General features: G+C 35.9%; 1 protein-coding gene across 2 annotated transcripts; it reads right to left on the bottom strand.

Moving 5' to 3' along the window:
- Positions 1–26: 26 nt before the first annotated feature.
- Positions 27–25,242, bottom strand: LOC125659253 (tetraspanin-33-like). Of its 2 annotated transcripts, none has more exons than XM_048890856.2 (8): positions 24,710–25,242; positions 6,852–7,204; positions 5,145–5,333; positions 4,350–4,538; positions 3,493–3,627; positions 2,173–2,220; positions 1,319–1,435; positions 27–594 (listed from the first exon to the last, which is right to left on the bottom strand). In XM_048890856.2, the coding sequence occupies exons 1-8, from the start codon at positions 24,756–24,758 to the stop codon at positions 502–504; spliced, it is 1,173 nt and encodes a 390-aa protein (XP_048746813.2). In that variant the 5' UTR covers positions 24,759–25,242; the 3' UTR covers positions 27–501. The 2 variants fall into 2 exon arrangements, with proteins under 2 accessions (XP_048746813.2, XP_056004493.1); XM_056148518.1 differs by lacking the exon at positions 24,710–25,242 and adding an exon at positions 15,553–15,616.
- Positions 25,243–26,299: the final 1,057 nt, after the last annotated feature.

Genomic DNA, 26,299 nt, shown 5'->3' on the forward strand with positions numbered 1-26,299 from the left:
TTTGTTACCAATTTACAAACAAAATGTATATTTTCCCATTTATTAAAAATATATACAAAACATAGTTTTCCATATAACCTATTTTAAACAGGTAATGTAGAATCGTTTAAATTCGTGGGGGCCAGTTTTCGAGGATTGCTAAATTTTTACGGGTTCGTGGGGACGTAATTTCGTGGTTTTATATATTTGTAAGAAAGATAATTCTGGAATGTCTGCTTTGTCTTTATTCGTTGAGGATGTAAATTCGTGGGTAAGGGGTACCCACGAATTCCACGAAAATTGAGCCACCACGAATTCTACTGATTCCACAGTATGATATATTTTCTTCACAGCGCTGCTGTAGTGCATAAATAGACGTTTATGTGTTTGCTCGCCAATACATGTATCGCTACTGCGCATATTATTGGGGAAAATTGCTTCGGTACGAGTCAAGAAATATACAATGGAGCTGATGACGGCAATAATCTGTACACGACTCCTCATTGATCCTTGTAGCGCCAATTAGCTCTCCGACGTCTCACATTGCAAGTTCTGCCATTGGATCCGCCTCTCTACTCTCTTTGTGAAAATTCTGGCGAATACTACTCCAAGCAACTGAAATTAATTTACAGACAATTGATATAACGTAATTTTACATATTAAGATGAAATATGTTTACAATGATTGTCATTGAATTATTTAAAACAGTTGCTTTGAGGTACCAGCTGACAACGATACAGGGGCCTAGCTAGGACTATTTCACTGTGTAGGCCCGCAAGATGAAACTGAAGGTTTCACCGAGGTACAAAACGCCGAGGAGGTAGGTGCAGGAGGGGGGGGGGTCGTCCCCTCTCGTGGTGGGGGGGGGGGGGGGGTCCGGGGGTCACCCCCGAGAAAACTTTGAAATATTAGGACTCATTTGCACTGCTATGAGCATCAAAATGATTGCATTAGATACTGTACAACTTTTCATAGATTTTAAACTGTGATCACCAGAAGTTTAGAAAAAAAAATATAACCATTATTTAGAAATTATTATTTTAAAAAAGGCCCTACAGAATGATAATTTTATATCCGATTTCAAAAACTAGAAATATATATGAATATACATGTATTATATTTTGCAAACATTTATGGAAAAAAAAATGCTTAAGCAGTATAGGCACGTGTCTACTTGAGCCTAACTAAGTTACGCCGTCGAATGCAGTACAAGTTGTACAATAATTTTGATTATGCAAGACTACTTTTTTTGTACACATATACCGAATCACATGCCACTTTTTCTACGTTTTTTTTTTTTTTTTTTTTTTGGTCAGTCTTTTTCCTTTTACCAACTTACTTGCATAAACATAACAACACAGACGGTGAGAAGAATCATGTGCTCGTGTTCAGCCAACCACTCTCCAAACCCCTTAGCACAACCACGAGTGTAGATCCAGGTTTGAACCTCTTTTAGCTGCAAATAAAAAGTATATGTTGTTCGACGTCCTATAAACTTGCACACCAATTACTGTTCTTTCATCAATATTTGGATTCTGTTTTTACAGGGGTGGGGGGGGGTCTACCAGACCATGAAATCATATTATGATGAACGGAGTACCGTTTTTCCATTTGAGAAAATGATAAAAAGTAGGTATTCACGAATCCCCACATAATCTAATTCCCACGAAATTGAAACCAGAGGACACGAGAATTGAAACCAGAGGACACGAGAATTGAAAACCAGAGGACACGAGAATTGAAACCAGAGGACGCGAGAATTGCTGATATTTCAAACATGGCATCGATCTTGATTTTAACCGGAAATAAATGAAAAGCTATAAAACTATGTACCTACTTTTTATCTACCATGCCAAAGGTGTGGCAGTTTAGGTAGTCAGTATTACAGAATGAACTTGTTGGTCCATTACATGGCTACTTTCCAATTCAAATTCCCCTGTATAAACCCCACAAAATAAGAGAAGGGCAAGTAACTCAGCATCTACTTATGAACCTCATAGAACATAGCTGGTGAACAAAACAAGATAATAATCTACTGATTTCAAACTCCTATTTAAGCAATGAATTTGCCGTCTAACGCTTGCTAAACAGTGGATGCTTTTTTATTATTTGTTAACAACACTTAATCAAATACACTGAAATTCCTCAGGGTCTCTGTGTCAGTTACAGACAACTCCTATCAAAAGAACCTACTTTCTTGTCTGTTTTCCCAAAACCACACATTGCGTTCATTCGTTCACCCTGAAATAATAAACATAAATCTGAAACATTGCAGCAAGACGCTGATCGGCATTCAACATTCCCACACATCCTTAGACATTGTCTTTTATTATGTGAATTAGACTTGATTTTTATTTGGATGGCTGATTCAAGGGTGGTGAAGTAAAGATGTAGAGATTATCATACATTATCTCAATACAAGGGTTTTTGAAGCTTTTCCAACAAACTCAAGATAACCTATTTCAATCATGTTTCTATAAGAAGAAGAGAGACAAGCGGCCCATGGGCCACATCACTCACCTGTGTCACCTTGGCCCATATCTTAGGACTTTCCATATATATTTGCATGCAAAATCATAGTCCCTATTGTGGCACCAACCTATCCCTGGAGCCCATGATTTTTACTTACTTGAATGTGCACTATGTCAGAAAGCTTTCATGAAAATGTCAACTTCTTTGGCCCAATGGTTCTTGAGAAGAGGGTTTTTAAAGATTTTCCCTATATATTTCTATGTTAAACTTTGATCCCTTATTGTGGTCCCAACATACCCCCGGGGGCCATGACTTGAACAAACTTGAATCTGCTCAATGTCAGAAAGCTTTCATGTAAATGACAGCTCTTCTGGCCCATTGGTTCTTGAGAAGAAGATTTTTAAAGATTTTCGCTATTTATTCCCATGTAAAACTTTGATCCCCTACTGTGGCCCCAACCTACCCCGGGGGGCCATGATTTGAATAAACTTGAATTTGCACTATGTCAGGAAGCTTTCATGTACATCTTAGCTCTTCTGGCTCAGGGGTTCTTGAGAAAAAGATTTTTAAAGATTTTCCCTATATATTTCTATGTAAAACTTTGATCCCCTATTGTGGCTCCAACTTACCTCTGGGGGGCCATGATTTGAACAAACTTGAATCTGCACTATGTCAGGAAGCTTTCATGTAAATGTCAGCTCCTCTGTCCCAGTGGTTCTTAAAAAGAAGATTTTTAAATGATCCTACCCTAATTTTGCATTTTTGTGATTATCTCCCCTTTGAAGGGGGCATGGTCCTTCATTTGAACAAACTTGAAAGCCCTTCAACCAAGAATGCTTTATGCCAAGTTTAGTTGAAATTGATCCAGTGGTTCTAGAAAAGAAGATGAAAATGTGAAAAGTTTACACCGACGACGACGCCAGACAAGGGACAAATTTTGATCAGAAAAGCTCACTTGAGCCTTCGGCTCACATGAGCTACAAAAAGCATCTTTATATTGTTGCCAGAATTCTGTCTTCTAATCCATTGGTGACAAATTACCGGGTAATATATACAACAGGACTCGGGCACGGCGCACCGAAATATGCTCTGGTTCTCTTCCGTGCAGTTGTAGTACATGTTTAGACGCCAGTCTTTGTATCCTTCATCTGTGGTACTGATACCGCAACAGTTAAACTGAAAGGAAACTGGAAATTACTTATAACACAATTTACAGTTAAACTAAAATGAAACCGGAAATTACTGATACCGCAACAGTTAAGCTAAAACGAAACCGGAAATTACTGATAGCGCAACAGTTAAACTAAAACGAAACCGGAAATTACTGATATCGCAACAGTTAAACTAAAACGAAACCGGAAATTACTGATACCGCAACAGTTTTTTACTGAAAAGAAACCGGAAATTACTGACACCTAAACATTTAAACTGAAAAGAAACCGCAATATTACACAGAAAAGAAACCGCAACAGTTCAACAGAAAAGAAACCAGAAATTATACTGATATAGCAGAAGTTAACTGAAACAAAACTGAAAATTACTGATATCACAACATCTAAATTAAAATGCAAGTATTGATACAACATAATTCAAACTTAATAGAAACTGGAAAATACTGATATCGCAAAAGTTGGAAATTATTGAGACCACAACAATCAAACAGGCAATCGCTGATAGTAGACTGATGTAACTAGAAAAAATACATGAAATCTCAGATACAGCAAGACCACTGGTAAGGCAACAGTTAAACTTATTACTGACAAGAGAATATTATCGTGAAATCAAAACAGATCTACTTTCTGTTTAACTTTCGCTTATCAAACAGTCACAATAACTTCGGCTTCGTTACGTGGAATGTTACTGGTCTCTCAGAATAAGCAATAAGAGTCATCGTGTACCTGTCGTTGAATGGTGTCCATGAGATTTCTAATACTCCTATCCTCCATATACTGAACGATGGCGCGTTTCAGCAGTGTTTCAGGGGTAAGGCGTAAGAAGTCCCTGGCCGCTGGTTCAGTATAGCACACGATGACTAAGATCGCACAGGCCAATTCTATCACCAGTACGATTGAAAGACATATGTAAAACTAAAAACCAAGAACAACACATGACAACTTATGTGCTATGTGTATTATAGAAAAAATCATGATGTACAATTACAAGTATATACTATCATTCTCTTCCAACAAAGTGTTCCAGTAGAAATTTAGGATATCATAAAGACAATTCTTCAATTCAAAAGCTAAATTTTTATTTTTATTTCACAAAAAGAGATCTTGTAATAATTTATGGTCATTTGGACTTTACTCTTATCTAATCAAAAAGCTAGTGTTTACTAACATTTTTTCTTTCAGAAAATATAGAATACGGCTCGAAACAAACATAAATGCCCTGGAATGATCAATCAGTGACATAAATATAAAGTTTCTACAAACCTGCATTGCATGTTTTGTTTTTGAATTTTGTTTGTTTGTTGTAGTTGTTTTAACAAAACTGTAATAATGGCCATTTTAATCTGAAGAAAAATCCTAAGATTTATCACTTTACAATTCTTAATCTTGTTCATTTTTGTCATATTGTAAACTTGCACAAAACACACTGAATTTTGTAACAAAAGCACAACTGTCAGTTTTGATGGTCAAAGAAAACCCCAATTTGTCATGTAGTCTTGTGTAAAAAATTCCATAACTTACGGATTTAAGCATCAGACTGTGTTCCCTAATAGCACCAACACAACCAAGAAAGGCAATGATGAACGTGATAGCTCCAATGATGCACAGAATGATAAATGGGTCAAGGACAAAGTCCACAGCGTCCGTGATGACCTTCTCGTCGTCTGTCAGTCGCCACGTGCCCACGCCTACTGCCCCAAGTCCGCCTAACTTAAGGACAACAACACAGCTTTAATATACATCCTCACCAACACACCTCGGCGGTGGGTAAACGTAGACCAAGAGTTGAAGACTCGGGTATGCGAGAATGCTCACAGTCATAGGTATTGTCCGTTAAAATAACTGATACTATTCTTAAATCATTTTCCATTAAATGATAATGAATTTAATTCAAATCCTACTTAACTTACAGAAGGGAATATTGAAACACTGTTGTTACTTTAAAATTTTGCATTACTCATTTACATACAGAAGCTTTAATTTCCAAGACAAGTATGCTTACTGCTAAAAGCTCAAGTGAGTATGTTTGCTAACTTTTGTGTGGTGTCTGGTTATTCGTATAGCTACCTGTCTGACATAAACTTTTCACACCTGTTTCTCCAGAACCACTGGGCCAATGTGCAATAAACTTAACACAAAACATCCTTAGGTAAAGGGGTTTTAGGTTTAGGTTCATTCATTTGAAGGCCCACATCCACTTCGAAACGGAAATAGATGAAAGAAATATTGAAAAGGGCATGATGGAAAGTCAAATTTGTTCAAACTATATATCCTGGAGCCAGAAAGGTTCAACAATAGGGATTTGAAGTTTTGCATAAGAATCTATTGAAGATTTACAATAATTCTTAATATAAAGTACAGGTGAGGAGGCTGAGCTTTCTATTGTACAATAATTTCCAATATCAGGAGATCACTATACAGATGAGGAGGCGGAGCTTTCTATTGTACAATAATTTCCAATATCAGGATATCATTGTACAGATGAGGAGGCGGGGCATCTTACAGTGTACTGTTATTGTACAGTAAAGAGCTCCATCTCCTAGGTGTGTCAAGAATTATCAAACAACTGCTAACAGGACAAACATAACCACGGTACAATACCGTGATATAATAACAGATTGAAATCTTCAGCTTTCTGTAGAGATTTCCATTCCTTGTAAGAAACATCTCATTAGAAAACAAGGCACATCTTGTCGTAAAGAGAAGGTATCGGTACAAAATAGATTAATTATATTATCTGTGTCTTTACATACAGCTCTGATGGGAAAGTCGCTGAAATACATTACTTGTAAATTTAAAGCAGATATAAACAGCTGATCGGGTTAATCTATTAATAGACATCTGAGCTGCAGATCAATGCTGGTTTTACTGTAAAACCATACTACAGTAGCAGTACACTGTCATATTGGCTCTCAATGTGAACGATTCAAGCTTAAGAGAGGTCAGAGCAAACAGTCAATTAGGAATATTTATCTTTCGTGGCAGGTTTCTGCAATCCATGCATTCATTACTAGAAAAATAAACATCATTGATTACCGGTGCCATACAAAGTTATGAATTAATCGAAATAAAATGCTTTAGCTTAATAAAGATAAAGATTAGGGTATTGAAACGAGCTTTTTGGTTATCTATTCGTCAATAAAAGTGACATTCAAAGTCTCGTGTTTGTTGAACAAGATGCATGAAATTATTCCAGAAAATCAAACATTCAATAAAAGTTCCACTTACCCATGACAAAAAATTAAAGGCAAACAGTATGTACTTCAGGACAAAATTTTGTATTTTGACAGGAATCTGTTCATGAAAACTGCTGAGGCGTCGTCGGACGAAATACCGCATGCTCTTCCGGTTCGAGGGGTCTCGTGGGTTTTTTTCAATTGTTTTTGGCCTCTGTTTCACATTACCAAAATCCTTCGAATCATCTGTTTCAGAATTTAAGGAGTTTATATGCACAATTTCAATTTCGTCCGTGTTCGAATTGTCTTTTGATGTTGACTTCCTCATTTTCTTTGTTATGGAGGGTGACACTTCCGGCGACTCCGTGTCGGTCAGAGCCGAGCTGTCGGAGACCGCCAAAGGGGCTGCAAAGAAACAAAGCCATTTTGATATGAACAGTAATAATAATTACAATATTACACTTATGGGTGAAAGATTATTAGATAAACCCTTGTAAGATAAAAAAGAGGGGGGGGGTCAGCAAAATAAAAACAAAACAAAACACAGGAGCAATTTTACTCTTACCCTATTCCAGATGAACGACAAGCATTCCATTAAGAATTCTGTCCATAGGAAGGAAGAACAATAATTTCAGCCAAACTGTCTATAGAACCTAAGAGCAAAGTGGTGCCGTGATGCAGAGTTGTCTAAACATATTCTATGGATTAAATCAATTATTCAAGAATAATGTCTGACCAGAGAGTTTTACCGAGACATTATGGCGGGAAGACGCATGTAACTGACCTTCCGAGTTTGTTTGTTTGCTACAGACACCTAACTCAAAGATAGCTCAACAGATTGCGTTCTATCTAGAATATTGTCAATGCAGATTTACTTTAACATTCAAATAATTCATGATCTTTTTAAAGTGAAATTTTACTTCTCATTTTGTCAAATTATAAATTAAGTGTTTCGGAATTCAAGTACAATTGACCTTATAAGTTTTTAACACAACGGATACTGGGAATAAAATCACTAAAAATCATTGTTTAAGAAAATTTGAGTTGTGATATCGCTGGCAGTATACGTACATCTGTGTGTACTTGTTTTCGTATACGATCTAGTTCGTCAATACAACCTATCATTGGGTCAAATGCTGTCTGACGTGTTTCATACCGACTGTTAAGCCGTTCTTGACAGGCTGATTTTGACTACGGATAACTCCGTTTACCTGATCGGGATATATGGCTCACGGCGGGTGTGACCGGTCGACAGGGGATGCTTACTCCTCCTAGGCACCTGATCCCACCTCTGGTGTGTCCAGGGGGTCTGTGTTTGCCCAACTATCTATTTTGTATTGCTTGTAGGTGTTACGAGATTGATCACTGTTCGTTATCTTCACCTTTCACGCAACGTAATCTTAGCTTCAGTTAGAGATATCATACATTGGAAATAAAATAATTCATAATTAGAATTATGTGTAAATGTTATTTTTCATTAGGTTAAAATTAGGTCTTTGTCCTTCCTAGAACTGGTTCTTTGTTCAGCTGATGCATCGTTAGAAATTATCAGATTATTTCTTAAAAGAGGTCTCTTGTTCTTTTGGAAAATGCGACATCAAAAGCCCTTTGTAACACTGATGAGTCCGTGCAAGTAGGGAGCATTGCGTGTTGTTTCCATGTTACAAGAGTTACGTGTAGCGAAAATGTTTCACGAATATTGTTCCTACGTTGTATTTTGAAACGCTTTGTTTACAATACATAGAGCATATGTCTGACGAAATTATTCTGCAATTCATCGAAATATACGTGTGAGATTAGAGCTCAACATAGCACCACTCTAATTCCCTTAGATTGATACGCAGATTTTATCCTAATATCCATAATTGGTGGGATACAGTTCAGAGATTTGAATTATTCTACATAATTCAAAGACATTAACCATTGGCCGGTTACTTTAATATTCCCTTGTTAGTTGTTATATATGATAAACAATTTTATCGACCTCTCCTTCAATCATTATTTCACTATTATAGTACTGTCGTTTCGTGTTACGCACTCGAAGTTAAAAGTATTTCTATATTGTGATCAGGAGGAGGTCAGAGGTCGTCGACCTAGCAAGTCCGGTTGATAATGGGCTTCGAGAAATTTTAGGGAAGAAGTCAAATTATATGAGAGCAGCAACCGTATGTATATGGTTTATCATCTGAGGTATAATCTCAGCAATTTTATGAGGGGTTCACTTGTTGTATTGAGGGACTTTCAAATATACGGCATCAACAAGAAAATGTAAATGAAAAATGTTTGTTGTTTTTGTTTTACATCCCGTCGAGAATTTTTTTTACTCATATTGAGACGTCACCAGCTGTAGATGAAGTACCACAAATTTAGACCTACGCTTAGCGCTCAGGGCCGTAGCAGTGAGGGTTCTTTTTCGAGCCCACGCCTGCCGCGACATGGGACTTTTTTCCGCTACATGTATATCGTGGATTCGTATATACTCTGACCTTATTCGTATTCAAATGTATGTTTATCTAATGTACCTCATGTACCATATATGATGTGGTTTGAGCGAATAAATGAACTTAACTAGATCTATATGCTTTAATTTTGCAGTCAATGTTCTAAGATGCACGAGTTTATTATAGCTCATCCGAGCTGAAAGCTGAAGTGAGCTAGTACATGTATGCTCATCTCCTGTCTGTTAATTGTTCACATTTTTCCTTTTCCTTAAAAACCCCTGATCAGTTTCAACCAACTTGTCACAAAGGAATTCAAGTTTCTTCAAACCAAAGGTCACGTTCCCTATCAAGAAGTGATGATAAAGAAATGTGGTAGGGTGTTTAAAAGCAAAATAAGTCAAATTTAAACAAAATAGTCCTTAGACGGTGAAGATATGAGTGCCTTCAAACCTTGAGCCTCAGGACAATGGCGTGTCACAGCAGGGGTTCATAGGAACATAAAGAAAAACTTCTTTTCAAATTTTCTTTCTCGAAAACCACAAAGGCACATTTTGTTAAATCATTATGCAATCATCGTTATACATGTATTGTAGATTGACCTAACTTGCTAACAATACCGAGAATATATAATGATTCTCAAAATATCTTTTCCTTATGAACCACAGTAGGGCAATATGTTTCATGTGCGAATATCATCATTGTGACGTTTAATTTATTAATTCAAATCATGATCCCTGGAGGAGTCAAAATAGAGGGCTTAAATTTTACATTCAGAAAATACAACTCCTCAAAAGGACGTCTTGGCTTTTTAAAAGAGAGAAGTACCGGGTACGGGGAAGAAAATGCAGGTTCAAAATGTAATAAAACAAAACGTTTGCTGATGCACTTTGGGGTTTAGTAATATCTGGATGTTAAATTTTCATCATGAAAGACTTCAAAGACTATGACTAAGCAGCGTGAATAATTTTTTCCCATACTTTGAACGAGTTCCAGTGTTGCTCACACACTTCATTATTCAAACCAGACGTAGATATTTAATTAAAAGTGAATAATTATTGATTTTATTGTATCCCCGGAGAAAGGCCAGGCCTGGAGGTTATAAAACTTTTCTGAGCACATTTTCGTATTCAGACTCAAACTCTGTGATCTAAAGCACACCCATACTCAAAAGTGAAGGTTAAATAACTTTCATAAAATCATTCTCACACTCAAATGGAATACACAATATTTTTCGACTATGTTTCTAAACTTGCTCGGAGTTGTACTCAAAACAAACATGGCTGAATTTGAGTCTGAGTACAGTAAAGGTTTTATAACCTCTAGGCCTGGTCTCCAAATATTTTACAAAAACCAAAATAATAAGTATTTCACCATATTTAGATATCAATATAGACACACTGCATAATCAACAATCAAAATATTAATTCGCGAAGAATAAGAATATGATTCAACAAGAGGCCCACAGGCATTATCGATCAACTGAGTACCAGTGAAAAAGTATCACTACTCCCAAGGGCTATGAAAATCTAGAGAGAAAAAATCCCTGTTCTGAATATCTACGCTAAATTGTAATGTTCACCAACAGTATAAAATAAGATGTGTTCTTAAAACTTCACTGCCCTCAAAAGTGCATACGCTGATGAAAGGCTTTACATAATATAATAGGTGTATTAACATTAAAAGATATGACTAATTTGGACCCATCCTAGAGTCAAAACCCTGGGTTGTGAAATTCACCATTTTTTGTACATCCTTTTCTGCTATTCCTAAGTATGCATTTAGATTTTATGCAGTATCAGCAAACTTACACATACATTTAAATATCATATACTAAGTTTGGCACCACCCTGGGGTCAGAACCCCTACCCCGGGGATCATGAAATTTACAATTTCAGTAGAGGCCTTCCTGCTCTGCATCACTATCATTTAGTTTTTCTTAAACATGTGCGATTCTAGAGAAGAAGATTTTTGAGCAGTTTCTGCCGAGGCCCCATGGGGGGCAGGAATCCTGAAATTTACAATTTGTGTTCCCCTTGTTCCAAAGATGCTTCATTCCAAATTTGAAAAGAATTGGAAAGATAGTTATCAAACACAGTTTAAAATTTCTATTGTTCACACATTTAATAACTGACCATTTTGGCCCCATCCTGATACCAAAACCCCTACCCCTGGGATCATCAAATTTACAATTTTGGTAAAGGACAACCTGTTCTTCCTAAACATTTATTTAGTTTTAATTTAGTAACAATAGCACTAAAGAAGATGTTATTTAAGTGTTTTACACATAAACACTATAAACCAAGATTGGCCCCACCCTGGGGTCAGAACCCCCACCCCGGGGATCATGAAATTTACAATTTTGGTAGAGGCCTTCCTGCTCTACATCATTATGCATTTAGTTTTTCTTACACATGTGCGGTTCTTGAGAATAAGATTTTTGAAAAATTGTCAATTTTGAACAGTTTTTGCACCGCCCCTAAGGCCCCAGGGATGCTGGAGTCCTGCAAGTTACAATTTATGTCCCCCTTGTCCCAAAGATGCTTCATACCAAATTTGAAAAGAATTGGACTGGTAGTTATCAAGAAGAAGTTAAAAATGTTCAATTGTTAACACACGACGGACGACAACCAATTGCAATAAAAACTTAATTTTAAAAAATGCCAACAACGTCTGCACCTATATCTATATCTTGGTACTTGTTACCTTTTTTACATCTAGTACTTTTATATGCAATATCTAGTATCAGTAAACAGTACAATAAAACTTGCAGCTATAAGTATTTTTTGTATTAAACGGAAAAAAAATCATGTGCGATTTGCAGAACTTGAACAGTGTCACGATATTAAGGACGCAGTCCGCCGTCCATTACAATCAAATGTCAAATACCGATGGAAATTTTCATTTTCATTTTCAGACATAATGTTGCAAAACCTTTGTATAAAAGATTAGAAATACACAAAATGTGGTAGTGTAGAGGATAAAATTAGAAAATGCGCAAGATGTGGTGGAGTAGAGGATAAGATTAGAAATGTACAAGATGTGGTAGTGTAGAGGATAAGATTAGATATACACAAGATGTGGTGGTGTAGAGGATAAGATTAGATATACACAAGATGTGGTAGTGTAGAGGATAAGATTAGATATACACAAGATGTGGTAGTGTAAAGGATAAGATTAGAAATGTACAAGATGTGGTAGTGTAGAGGATAGGATTATAGATATACACAAGATGTGGTAGTGTAGAGGATAAGATTAGAAATGTACAAGATGTGGTAGTGTAGAGGATAAGATTAGATATACACAAGATGTGGTGGTGTAGAGGATAAGATTAGAAATGTACAAGATGTGGTGGTGTAGAGGATAAGATTAGATATACACAAGATGTGGTAGTGTAGAGGATAGGATTAGATATACACAAGATGTGGTGGTGTAGAGGATAATATTAGAAATGTACAAGATGTGGTGGTGTAGAGGATAAGATTAGATATACACAAGATGTGGTGGTGTAGAGGATAAGATTAGAAATGTACAAGATGTGGTGGTGTAGAGGATAATATTAGAAATGTACAAGATGTGGTGGTGTAGAGGATAAGATTAGATATACACATTATGTAGTAGTGTAGAGGATAAGATTAGAAATGTACAAGATGTGGTGGTGTAGAGGATAAGATTAGAAATGTACAAGATGTGGTGGTGTAGAGGATAATATTAGAAATGTACAAGATGTGGTGGTGTAGAGGATAAGATTAGATATACACAAGATGTGGTAGTGTAGAGGATAAGATTAGATATACACAAGATGTGGTAGTGTAGAGGATAAGATTAGATATACACAAGATGTGGTAGTGTAAAGGATAAGATTAGAAATGTACAAGATGTGGTGGTGTAGAGGATAAGATTAGAAATGTACAAGATGTGGTGGTGTAGAGGATAAGATTAGAAATGTACAAGATGTGGTGGTGTAGAGGATAATATTAGAAATGTACAAGATGTGGTGGTGTAGAGGATAAGATTAGAAATGTACAAGATGTGGTGGTGTAGAGGATAAGATTAGATATACACAAGATGTGGTAGTGTAAAGGATAAGATTAGATATACACAAGATGTGGTAGTGTAAAGGATAAGATTAGAAATGTACAAGATGTGGTAGTGTAGAGGATAGGATTATAGATATACACAAGATGTGGTGGTGTAGAGGATAATATTAGATATACACAAGATGTGGTGGTGTAGAGGATAAGATTAGATATACACAAGATGTGGTAGTGTAAAGGATAAGATTAGATATACACAAGATGTGGTAGTGTAAAGGATAAGATTAGATATACACAAGATGTGGTAGTGTAGAGGATAAGATTAGATATACACAAGATGTGGTAGTGTAAAGGATAATATTAGATATACACAAGATGTGGTGGTGTAGAGGATAAGATTAGATATACACAAGATGTGGTAGTGTAAAGGATAAGATTAGATATACACAAGATGTGGTAGTGTAAAGGATAAGATTAGAAATGTACAAGATGTGGTAGTGTAGAGGATAGGATTATAGATATACACAAGATGTGGTGGTGTAGAGGATAAGATTAGAAATATACAAGATGTGGTGGTGTAGAGGATAAGATTAGAAATATACAAGATGTGGTGGTGTAGAGGATAAGATTAGAAATGTACAAGATGTGGTAGTGTAGAGGATAAGATTAGATATACACAAGATGTGGTGGTGTAGAGGATAAGATTAGAAATATACAAGATGTGGTGGTGTAGAGGATAAGATTAGAAATGTACAAGATGTGGTAGTGTAGAGGATAGGATTATAGATATACACAAGATGTGGTGGTGTAGAGGATAAGATTAGAAATGTACAAGATGTGGTAGTGTAGAGGATAAGATTAGATATACACAAGATGTGGTGGTGTAGAGGATAAGATTAGAAATATACAAGATGTGGTGGTGTAGAGGATAAGATTAGAAATGTACAAGATGTGGTGGTGTAGAGGATAATATTAGAAATGTACAAGATGTGGTGGTGTAGAGGATAAGATTAGATATACACAAGATGTGGTGGTGTAGAGGATAATATTAGAAATGTACAAGATGTGGTGGTGTAGAGGATAAGATTAGAAATGTACAAGATGTGGTGGTGTAGAGGATAAGATTAGAAATGTACAAGATGTGGTGGTGTAGAGGATAAGATTAGAAATGTACAAGATGTGGTAGTGTAGAGGATAGGATTAGAAATGTACAAGATGTGGTGGTGTAGAGGATAAGAAACAAAAGATCCCGGTGCTTTTCAATGGTGTTCATTAAGGATACACCGAGTTAAAACAGTTTTACTCCTAGACCGTAATTAACATGATTGCTAGCTTGGGGTTGGGTGACTTCTATATGTGCACACAATCTGCATTAAATTCATATATATCAATCCCATTTTCAAGAATGTCATATGATTAAAGATGAAATTACTCTACAGTGTACATTGATGTTCAGATAATGATATTTACTACTGTTTTGTCGGTAATAAGCCTATGCTGTTTCAGACTTTCAATGCATTCCATTTCTCGATAAAAGCAATATATCGGTACGTGTATTAAACCTATGCTGTTCCAAACTTTCAATATACAGTTGTACATGTATTCTATTTCTCCATAAAAAATATAATAATCCCCGTTGACCTTGACATAAACACTTGCATATTTATTTATTTTTTATAGAATGTAATTACATTTATAAGAAATAAAGGTTGTTTCTAATATGAGGGGGGGGGGGGGGGGGGTTAAAACATGATGCAGTAGAAGCGTAGAGGTAATTTCAGTACATCTGACAACAATTCCCCGATGCTTCTATTTTTCTATACTTCCATAATACAAACCACCTAGTTATTGTGTTCCTTTCTTTCAACTTCGATGAAATAAATGGTATGTATAATGCTTACACGTACAATTACATTCATTCTTGTTCATCGCCAGTCCGGAGAGAATAGCTGCCAGTAGCAGCTGGTGCGAAGATCTTAAATCTCTCTAATAAGCTATATAATACTAGAATAAAGTGCTCCAAATGGATTGCATCGTCCCGATTCACATTACGATAAGACAGGACCGAGATGAAATATCAATCTTGTTTATCGACATGAACACAACAAATAAACGTGACATGGTGTAAAGCAAAAAGAACAAAGACTGTGCAAAATCGTGAAAATTTCACGTTTGCAAAAACTAATAGCTATTCTTAAATTCCTTAGAAGACGTCAATGCTTAAATATCTTGAATACGTCAATTTTACGGTATAGAAAAACAATCTGCAGCCGCTTACCTCTCATTGTGATGAATCAAAAACCCTCAATAACACACACCAAATAACACTTGTAATCGATTCGATTGAATGTCATCATAAGCTGCTCTCAAGAGGACCCCTATCTGTCATCAGTGACAATCTCCATATTAATTTCTGGGGTGTTGCACTTTGAACATCAGAATACGTGCACTTACATTACCAGTGACCACATGACACTGCTATAAAAGGTGCCATCAAACAGTACGAGAAGCTGGAGTAGGGAGCAGCAGAAACGACATTTACACTCCAGACAGCCTCAAAATGTCTGAACAATCGCAGAGGAAATCATTTGTGATTGTTACAGATGAGAATCCTGAGTTTGTTCAATCCACGATCTCTTGGACAGGATGGTGCCGGCAGAGGAATAAAAACGAACAAGCTGTGCGTGTGCATATATTTGGACCTAATAGGGGGAGAAAATTCATATTGACCAAATACGAATACTTTTATTCATAATTGTTAATGCTCGCTTCTGTAACTCGTGTATGATGTGTGTATGACTTAATAGCCAATACGTTGCAAATATAAATCCAATCCAAGGAGAAAACCCAAAGCGTAATCTTCAAATTGCATACATATTGAGAAAATCTTGCGTCTGTGCATAGAGAGGAATCCTACACTGTATACACATGTAAATGAATTGTATTAAATGAGTATTGACATTTACAATAAATTGTGTGTTTTCTAGCTGGGGTTTTGTGAAAATTTACCCATTTGTAAAACTTGGAAATAAGTTACCCTAACCTACTCAACCGATAGTGTTTAGCATCACTTTAATGTCCGGTAATTTAGCATCACTTTAATGTCCGGTAATTTAGCATCACTTTAATGTCCGGTAATTTAGCATCACTTTAATGTCCGGTAGTTTAGCATCACTTTAATGTCCGGTAATTTAGCATCACTTTAATGTCCGGTAGTTTAGCATCACTTTAATGTCCGGTAGTTTAGCATCACTTTAATGTCCGGTTGTTTAGCATCACTTTAATGTCCGGTAATTTAGCATCACTTTAATGTCCGGTAGTTTAGCGTCACTTTAATGTCCGGTATATGCAGCTATCGTCGCGTTGCGTTGATTCCTTTTTCCCTCTAGAGAATAAATATTTTTCCATATAAAAATATACAGGATTTCAAGACGAAATTTTTGAGAAAAAGAATGCTACATGTCGTTATTTAAATCAATCACCTCAGAGGACATAGGATTCAACGTTTAAACCAAACTCTAAGAAACCAGTGTGACCACAAGGGAGAGAGGAACTTAATACCTGTACGAATGGTCAAGTGTGCTGGTCATCCGCTGCTAGGGTAGGAGGTTCTGGGAAGAAACTAGTTGAGTATATCGGCTTTATGTGATATGTAGAGAGAGAGAGAGAAGAGAGAGAGAGAGAGAGAGAGGGACAAGCAATTTCACGTAGTACAAATTGAAGTCTGAAAGGGCAAGGTGGCCGCCAACTGAGATGGTCGATGTTAGCTTCCCCAGCCTTGATATGATTCGGATCAAACATAACTCCCATTACTGAAAGTTCTTAGGATAATTGAGAGGAGCTTGTGTAAATAACAGATCGTTCACTTCCCTAGAAAGACGAGAGGTTACCAGGACTAACATGAAGTCCAAATCGATAAATTGGGCAAGAAACTAGGGCTGTATCTAGGCACGCGAACTTCCTGTATACACTAGTGCAGAACATGCCAGGTGCACTTCTTCGTTAGCTACTACTTCTAATATTCCAAATCACCTCATGGACCACAACCCTCGTTCGAATCGCCTTCCTTACGCAGGAATAAAGGATCCATGTTGATCTACACAACATGATGATGCTACGTGTAGCCTATCTATTTGATAAACTTTACCTTTCTTGTTCTTCAGATTCCTAAGTAAAGCCGTGTGTTCCCACACTGGGCGTGAAAGGCATGGTGTGTAAGTCTGCATGGTGATTATTTTCACATTGATTTGACATATTTTACCCTTAGGCTTTTGTATGACTTCAAAATATTTCCCTTATATATCTAAAATTAAAACTTCAAATCCTTTTATGGCTTTGTCCATGTTCAAGGGGTACGCTACGTGCGGTTATTTGTATACTAATGGGCACATTGTACCACTGTTGTTCTTCAGAAAAAAGATTCTTATATATTTCACATATACATTTCTAAGTTTAAAATATATACGTATTGCCATCCCATCCCGATTCAGGTCATGGTTTGAATAGCTTCGAATCTACAAGTACTATCGTGAACACTACATAAAACATCATTCATGTACAGTTTAGGTTTTCGGGATCTGTGGTTCTTGATACTGTAAAGGGGGAAACAGCCTATCGTAATATGATTCACATATTATCATTTCTATTGTTTCATCCTATTTACACTATTTCCAAATTATCTCCCCTTGTAAAGGATACATTCTATTTACTTAAAGATTCTCTATTCCAAGTTTTGTTGAATTTGACCGAGTGATTCTGAGGAGAAGTCGAAAATTTCATAAGTCTGGGACAACGACAACAACAACAAACCACGGGAAACTTTTCAACTGGCCATAAGATGCACGTTGGACCTACACGACTTTCCCTAAGTGAAACTTTACATAAGGATGCTTTCTTATTAATTTGGCAACTTATACATGTACCCCTGCTGTTTATAAAATGATCATGCATATATAAAAAGTCGTTGTGGCCGAGTGGACTTACGCACTGGTTTGACAGTCTTGCTAGGCGGTGGGTGCCGCAGGTCGCTGGTTCGACCCCGGGCTGGGGCGAAAATTTTCAGTACCTAGTTGTGATTATTTAGTGCTTTATATATATATATATATATATATATATATATATATGCATTACGTTCTAGGTCCCGACTTTGCCATAGTGAGAACAAATTTGAATCTTCTCTATACAATGTATATGAAAGCTTTCTTGCAAGTTTTGGCTTCCTCACGGTCCTTGAGAAGATTTTTATCCAACTCATGATCTATTTTTGTCATTTCACATTTATCTTCCACTTGAAATGGGTTGCCGTTCTTACTTGAGCAAACCTGTTTCCCATTCGGGCGAGGATACTTTTTTCGAAACTTGAGTGAAAGTGGATCCTGAGAAGAAGTCGACGACAACAACCAACTGATTCTGACCATGGACACAATTTTATCACCAAAACTCACTTCCGTTCAGGTGTACTAAACGGATGCGATTCACGTAACCAAAAGTACTATAAAGTGCAATTTTTCTTTATGAGCAAACTGTATATAATGTATATAACTATAAAAAAAATATATAGGCATTTCAATTTTTAAAGTAAGACATGAATGTAGAAAAAATTAACAAAATAACCGTTCAACAAAGTAAGTACTACAGAAATAAAACCATCAATCTAAATTGTAGCTTTCAATGCGGAAATAAATAGTACGATCGAGTTGGGAGATCCCAGACACCGAAAATTATTCATATTGTTATTTATCAAAATATTGTGATTAGATATATGTAAAAAAAAAAAAAAAAAAACCCAATTCAATTCAATAAAATTATCAAATGATAATGATGATTGATGATAATGATGGCTTTGGATGGATATAATTAAATTTATTATTTCATAGTGTAGGTTCCCATGGGGATCCGGGTTAGAATAGGTCCTCAGTACCCCTTACTTGTCGTACGAGGCGACTAAATGGGTCAGTCCTTAGGATGAGACCGCAAAAACCGAAGCCCCGTGTCACAGCAGGTGTGGCACGATAAAGAACCCACCTTGCTCAAAGGCCATAAGTGCCAAACTTAGGCCTAACCTTTGAAGCCATTCACGAGCAATGGTGACGTCTCCGTATGAGTGAAAAATTCTCTAGAGGGACGTTAAGACAATCAATCACATTGTTGGCCCGCAGTAAATCACAGTCGTTTTATATAATATTCCGCCTCTAAAATCATTTTAAAATGCCACATTAAAAATATGACATTAAAGATCTACAGAAACTATAGATTCTTTGTCATTATCACTATCAATTAATTCATCATCATCATCTAACGACCGGTTGCGGTAGCTCAGTAGTAGAGCGTTCACGAGTTCGACCTATTCTAACCCGGATTCCCACGGGATTGCACTTTATAACAAGGGGTCGGAACCCCAAGGGTCCGATGATGACCCATCCCTTTTCTGTGTATACATATAGGTCTAGTTTGTATGTTTAATTTCTATCGACCTTCATAAGACTACAGAAACGTTCCACTTGCAAAATTGGGATTTTAACCCCTCTCCCATTACCAAATCATGTTATCATATTTTCCTTAAAATTTGTAATGTTTATCATTCGAATGTGCATGTATTATGCAGTTGTTTTCTTCCTACAAAGTGAAGTGTAAAAAAACTCAGTCAGGTAAATATAATACCACAAACTGATCTCAGGCGGGCCAGCATGGCAGCCATATTGCTCATTTACGTGCATGTAGGAGCACTTACGATAACCCTAGACCACTCGTAGGGTTACGATCGCAAATCGTAACTTTTAGTGAAACGGTCGTACGTGCTACGCTCACATTTAAGTCTACGTTTACGATCTACGATCGTTTAGTGAAACGGCCGCCTGAGCGCTAAGAATAGGTCTAAATTTGTGGTACTTCGCCTGCAGCTGGTGACGTCTCAATATGAGTGAAAAATTCTCGACGGGGCTTTTAAAAAATAAACAAACAAATTCACCATCTAACGAAAAGAGTTCATATTAATCAAACAAAATGTCTACAGAACAACAAACAACAAAATTTCCGCAGTTGTACTATCAATAAAACACCTGAAACTCACCTGGAAGAGTCAACTACTCGCTTTCCTCACGAGTGGATAAATCATTGAAAGATTTGTCGACTGCTATATTAATAGGGATATGGTAATAAAATAGTGAAATGTACTGTCCTGACAATAATTCATTAGTGTTCTTAGCAATAACAAATCAATAGACATTGAAATTTTCAGTTAATGAGAAATTCAGTCAACCTCCATGTTGAACAAGTCAGAAATCTTATCTCCGGTCCTGATTTCTCTGTTATCGAAGATGACGTCATAAAGTTAGCAATTTTATAATTTCCATGAAAATAGTCTAAATGTCAATATCTACGCCTGGAAGATCACCTTCACGTCTTTGCAACATTTATTAATTTTTATTTCTAGTTTACGCATGGCTTCCGTACATTCTAAGCCTAATAAAAAGAAAATCGAGGAAAATACACATTTCAGTGGCGTCGTGCATACACGTAGAATACCCATAATTGTAAAAAGCGCTCTATGTCTCACGTGTTTAATGATAAGTTCATATTTGCCAACTGCTAAAAAAATTATACATGTATATTATTTGTAAATACCGTCGTACAGATTTTTCCTTTGGCTGTTTATAACGATACTTCTATGAGTATCGGGATAACAAGTCATGCATTTTTAATGGTGAATCAATTATCGCAATGATATATCAATCAATGTGATCAAATGGAAAATCAAATGCAAATAATTTTAAGCCGTTTAGCATTTCTACCTATAAAAAAGGGAAATAGATGTAGCGGGAGAGAGAAATCTCCGGAGAGCGCCAGAAGACTAGTAGAATATTCCAGTCACACAGAGTTTACAACCAGGGGCTAAATTCGTTTATATCATGTTCAATGTTTGTAAAGAAATCAGTATTCATTTCATTAAAACCTCTTTTTTATCTCAGTGAGTTCGGAAACTAATAATAAATACACAGCCTCCGTGGCGCGCTGGCTTCTGACTGATCTTATTGAAGTCTCGTATTTTCACATCCTGTTTGTGACGTCACCTCATTGTTAATATATTGGACTGAAAACTGTCTAATAGATTGGAAAACTGACAATTCAGATTGATTAAGCAAAAACTGACATTTTTACTCAAATTTATTAAACAGTTTTTTACAGAATGGACATTTGCATGCAATAAAGGGGTGAATGGTATGGACTTCTGTTCCGAGACGTATGTCCGACAGCCACAAGTAACATTCCATATTCCTACACGTTCACATATCTAAATAAAGATTTAGTAGACATCGAAGTTCAGATTAACAGAAGTATAATTAGCACCCAGACTGGATTTTGTTACACGAGGACTTTGTCCACTACAAAAGAACATTGTACAATACATTTTAGAAGAAATTCAATTTAGAAGCAATTTCCAGTCATCCCGCGAGACTGTATGAATACATAAATCCATTTTATCGAAATCAATGTCCAGAATAAAGGAATGATGTAATTTTCATTAATCTAGGAAGTCTTTGGAAATGTAGATGGACAGTAATGATGATAAAATAATGGATTCGCCTTGCAAATGAGATCGATGATGAACAACTCTTAAAGGACACATCCCATGTTTCTAAACTTTTTTATTTTTTCAGCAAAATTCATTCTTTTCATATCTAAAACTACTTTAAATGTGTTTTAAATGAATTATTTTATGTAGTTTTTTAGTTTGAAAGCTATGAAATTCAGATCTTACGATATGCATATTTACTTCATATTTTTTACGCGTCATTGTGTGTGACGTCATATGCCATACTTTGCCATAACAAAGCCCTATTCGCCTTTGTCCGTGTACTTTTTTAAAAACCAGCTGGACAGAGACCCAGATGAACTGCGATAAAATGGTTATATCGAAGTTATAAGCACTGCTAGGCATCTTGTTTTGGTCTTTGAACAATGCACACTCGCAGCAACTGACCTTCACCCTGTAATAACATATAACTTGTGCTCCTAGTTTCTACCAACTAGTAGATTTACAAAAAATTTAAAGAGAAAAGATAGTAAATGGAATGTTGAGGATTTTAGTTCATACACTTGTATGAACAGGGGATGCTTACTCCTCCTAGGCACCTGATCCCACCTCTGGTATATCCAGGGGTCCGGGTTTGCCTAACTCTCTATTTTGTATTGCTTATAGAAGTAACGAGATTGATTACTGTTCGTTAGCTTCACCTTTCTTGTAAAAACATTTAATGACACGAGAATATGTCAATTTAGAAAAAAAAATACATGTACATATATTGTACTCATGAAATATGTAAAACGACTTTTATCATTTGGAAGTTTAGTTTAAACCTACATGTACTTTTATACTTGCGTACCCCGTTTTGTTTTAGATTTAACAGTTAAACCTAACTTTACACGTACCCCGCTTCAGAAAATTTTATTCCTAATTCCACTTTCTGCCCATTCTTTACACTAGGAATCCAACATCCTCTTTTACCCGACACAAACTTTATCTCACAATACATGTCGGATTAAATAGGTTTCACTGTATGCATAAAAATACAACACTGATTTGCTTGCAAAGTATTAACGCTTCACGTCACTCCATGGATCAGAGAGAATATGGATCAATAAGACAGTGATATCCAGTTTTTGCTTCTTCCCTTCGTTACCCTCGCATTTGTGCCCCTTCGCTCTTGCAGTTTTGCTCAGGACTTCGATATACAATAGAGAGTTAGTGGTCTGATTAGAACATCACACAAGGTATTCTTAGTAGCTATATACATTCTACAGTGATGAAACTGGCATGGATGGCAGTAAGGCTACGTGCAATAAGGCTTCTCCGGATGCTGCGATTGACATATATTTTCCTTTTGGGAAGCATATTCAATTCCTTAATTGTATTATACTGGTATATTCAACTTACATAAAACCTGCAAAGTACATCACACTCCCCTCCTGTGTTGTAACTGACAGACTTTTATTCTTGGGTCAAAATTCAATCTCGAAAATCTATTAGATTTTACAATGGTGAAATTTGCAGGGATGATACCCATAACACGTGTGTGGTACTAGCAGATACAAAAAAAAAAACCAGGGTTCGGGTGTTACTTGTAGCATTACCTCCCCCACCCCACCCCCTGTCGAATACAACCCACTAAATCGTTGATTTGCCACGTGGTAGCCAATTAGTGCTGATGATCGACAGTGCTCGGTGTATATTGCGAACATCTGTCTTGAGGAGAACAAACGCGTGCTGGAAATATCCCTGGAAATATTCGATGAGGAAATTAAGAATGCGTGCGTAGCACTTACAGAAGAGTAAATCTTCACTTTATTTTCATTTATACAACTCTATCACGAGTTACAAAATCACAAAAGTCTGCCAAGGTTGTGCTGGCTCACTGATTATTGGGTTCAGTGCATAGTTTGGTGAACCACCTTGCATTAGATTTGGCCTTTTTTGCTCTTTTAAAATGTCAACTTTGACCTATTTTCATATAAAAAAAATTATGATTATTTTGTGTTTTCATAAATTCTCCAGATTATTATTTTACTGTATGACAATCTGAACAGCCATGTCCTTAAACCACAGAGCAAATGTAGGCTTTAATGTTCAAATTATTGAAAAGTAACTTGGAATTCAACATTAAACTTACTGGAGTTTTTATTAGATTAAGATCTCGTTCTGTTTATAGCCAGATAAATATTTTTCACGCATTAAATAACACCGAATGTCTAAAACGTGCAATATCAATTTTCATTATTTCTAGTCTAAGAAAGATGGAAAAGACCTGACAAACTAACAAATGGGAAAGCAATGCGTATTTTTTAAAGAAGTCGTCTGAAAATCCCTCTACAAAAAATAAAATTAATATCTTGCAAATATTGTATGCGGTACAATTAATATATCAGGGGGTTTTCAGTTTGGAATTGTAGAGTTTTATCTACACTATTTGAATGTGCTTTTTACACAACATTCTAATCTCCACTTTTAACAACAATGAACAGTGTTTATAGCTGTATTTCCGGTCTTGTACGCTCGTGAATACTGATCAAAATACGAATGAGATGGGAAAATCATACAAATAGTATAATCCAAGGTATGAAATTCAATTACCCCTAGGAATTAACAGTAAGGAAATGGCTGGAGAATGATTTAGAGAAATCCTGGAACTGAATGTGGCATCGATTCCATTTATTGTCACGAGTAATTTTCCCCGGAAAGGAAGAAAATATTAGAAATACCGGTTACTTAGCTTGCAAAGCTCGCGATATCTTAGACACAATTCAATCGATAAAGTTATTTTTGAAACCCTCTTGCCTGTGATTTATCAATTATGGAACTAAATCATATTGCAAATTGTTCTTTGTTTTACTTGTAATTTCAAAAGATCACTCTGGAAAAAGAGGGTTGTTATACTTACAATATTCACAGTAATCTCCTCTGTTTTGAAGTTCGATGTTCCCTGCCATTACCCTCTAGTGCAGCAGACGTTCTAAGGGAGCAGACGAGATTTGGCATTTTAATCCAGAATTATTCTGGAGCATCGTTCCCCTATTATCCACTCAGAGACTGTTAAAATGTCATTTTCACCAGCTTATCACGATTAAATGATATGAGAAAACGGATGTTGAAGTTTCACAAATTATACAGCCTGACGAGATTTGCCATAGACAATCAAAATACTATGATTTTCCTGACTTTCCACACTGGAAAGGCGAACAGATGTTCAAAACATACGAAACAAGTTTTTATCCTTGTGCACTTCGACAAATCACAGATCCTGGCAAACTGCGCTGTATCCTCCTGTGCCCCTTTCGATTTCATATCTCACGGTGTTTGTCTCCGTCTCTATTTACATCGAGCAATCAATGATTACAGATCAACATTGATTACATTCTGTCAACGCTTTTATTTTAAAACACTGAGGATAACATGGTCTGACATTCTGAAACTTGAAATGAATATAAGTTGGTTATCCTCAATTTTACTGTCATGATGATATTTCTGGTGATTTTTACCACTCTCGCACGGAGTCAGTGGGGAGACTCTATAGTGGATTGCTAGATCGAATTTTCCAACTTAATCTTTTGGGAGGAAACATTGAAACTGTGTGCGAAAAAGTATAGTTTTTGCAGGAATTTAGGCGCAAGTATATGGCATGCCATATCTATATTTATTCCTCTATAAAGATATCTTATATAATTCACGAGATATCTTTTACTTTTGATAAGATATCTAATAAATTTTATAAGATATCTCATATAATTTACAATTTATAAGATATCTCATAAAATATATAAGATATCGTGTAAACTATATAAGATATCTCATAACCTTTATAAGATATCTTGTATATTAAACGAGATATCTTAAAAGATTTATGAGATATCTTACTAAAAAAAAAAGAAGATATCTTATAATAATATATGAGATATTATATGATGCATACAAGATATATAATATGTTTTATAAGATATCTCATAAAAGTATATTCATATGTTACGTTATAAAGTTTATAAGATATCTTATAAAAATTCGTTTATAAAATATCTTATAAAATACATAAGATATCTTATAAAGTTTATGAGATATCTTATATCCAAAATGTAAATGTGATATCTTATAAAGTTTATGAGATATCTTATATACTATATAATATATCTCATTTATTTAATGAGATATCTTATAAAAAAAAAAGCGTCTGTCTCTCTCTCTCTCTCTCTCTCTCTCTCTCTCATGAACAAGGTGTTTAATACTTGATCCACCACTTTATCATGAACGTTTGAATAAATGGTTCTTTGCTACCAGTTGTTTTGAGGTGGTTTTTAACTGTACGTCTTTTGCTGCCGGTAAAATCATTTGAGGACCTGTCGATATTACATTGTGTTGATATTTTGTATTTCAATGTTTTTACGACAATGATATAGGCCTATCTAAACTAATTGATTTTATGATTAAGTCATTTGTCGGACAGTCCTCCCTATTCGTGTAGAATATTTACAGAAACACT

The sequence above is a fragment of the Ostrea edulis genome, chromosome 9, assembly GCF_947568905.1.
Source record: "Ostrea edulis chromosome 9, xbOstEdul1.1, whole genome shotgun sequence".
In the NCBI taxonomy this organism is placed as follows: domain Eukaryota; kingdom Metazoa; phylum Mollusca; class Bivalvia; order Ostreida; family Ostreidae; genus Ostrea; species Ostrea edulis.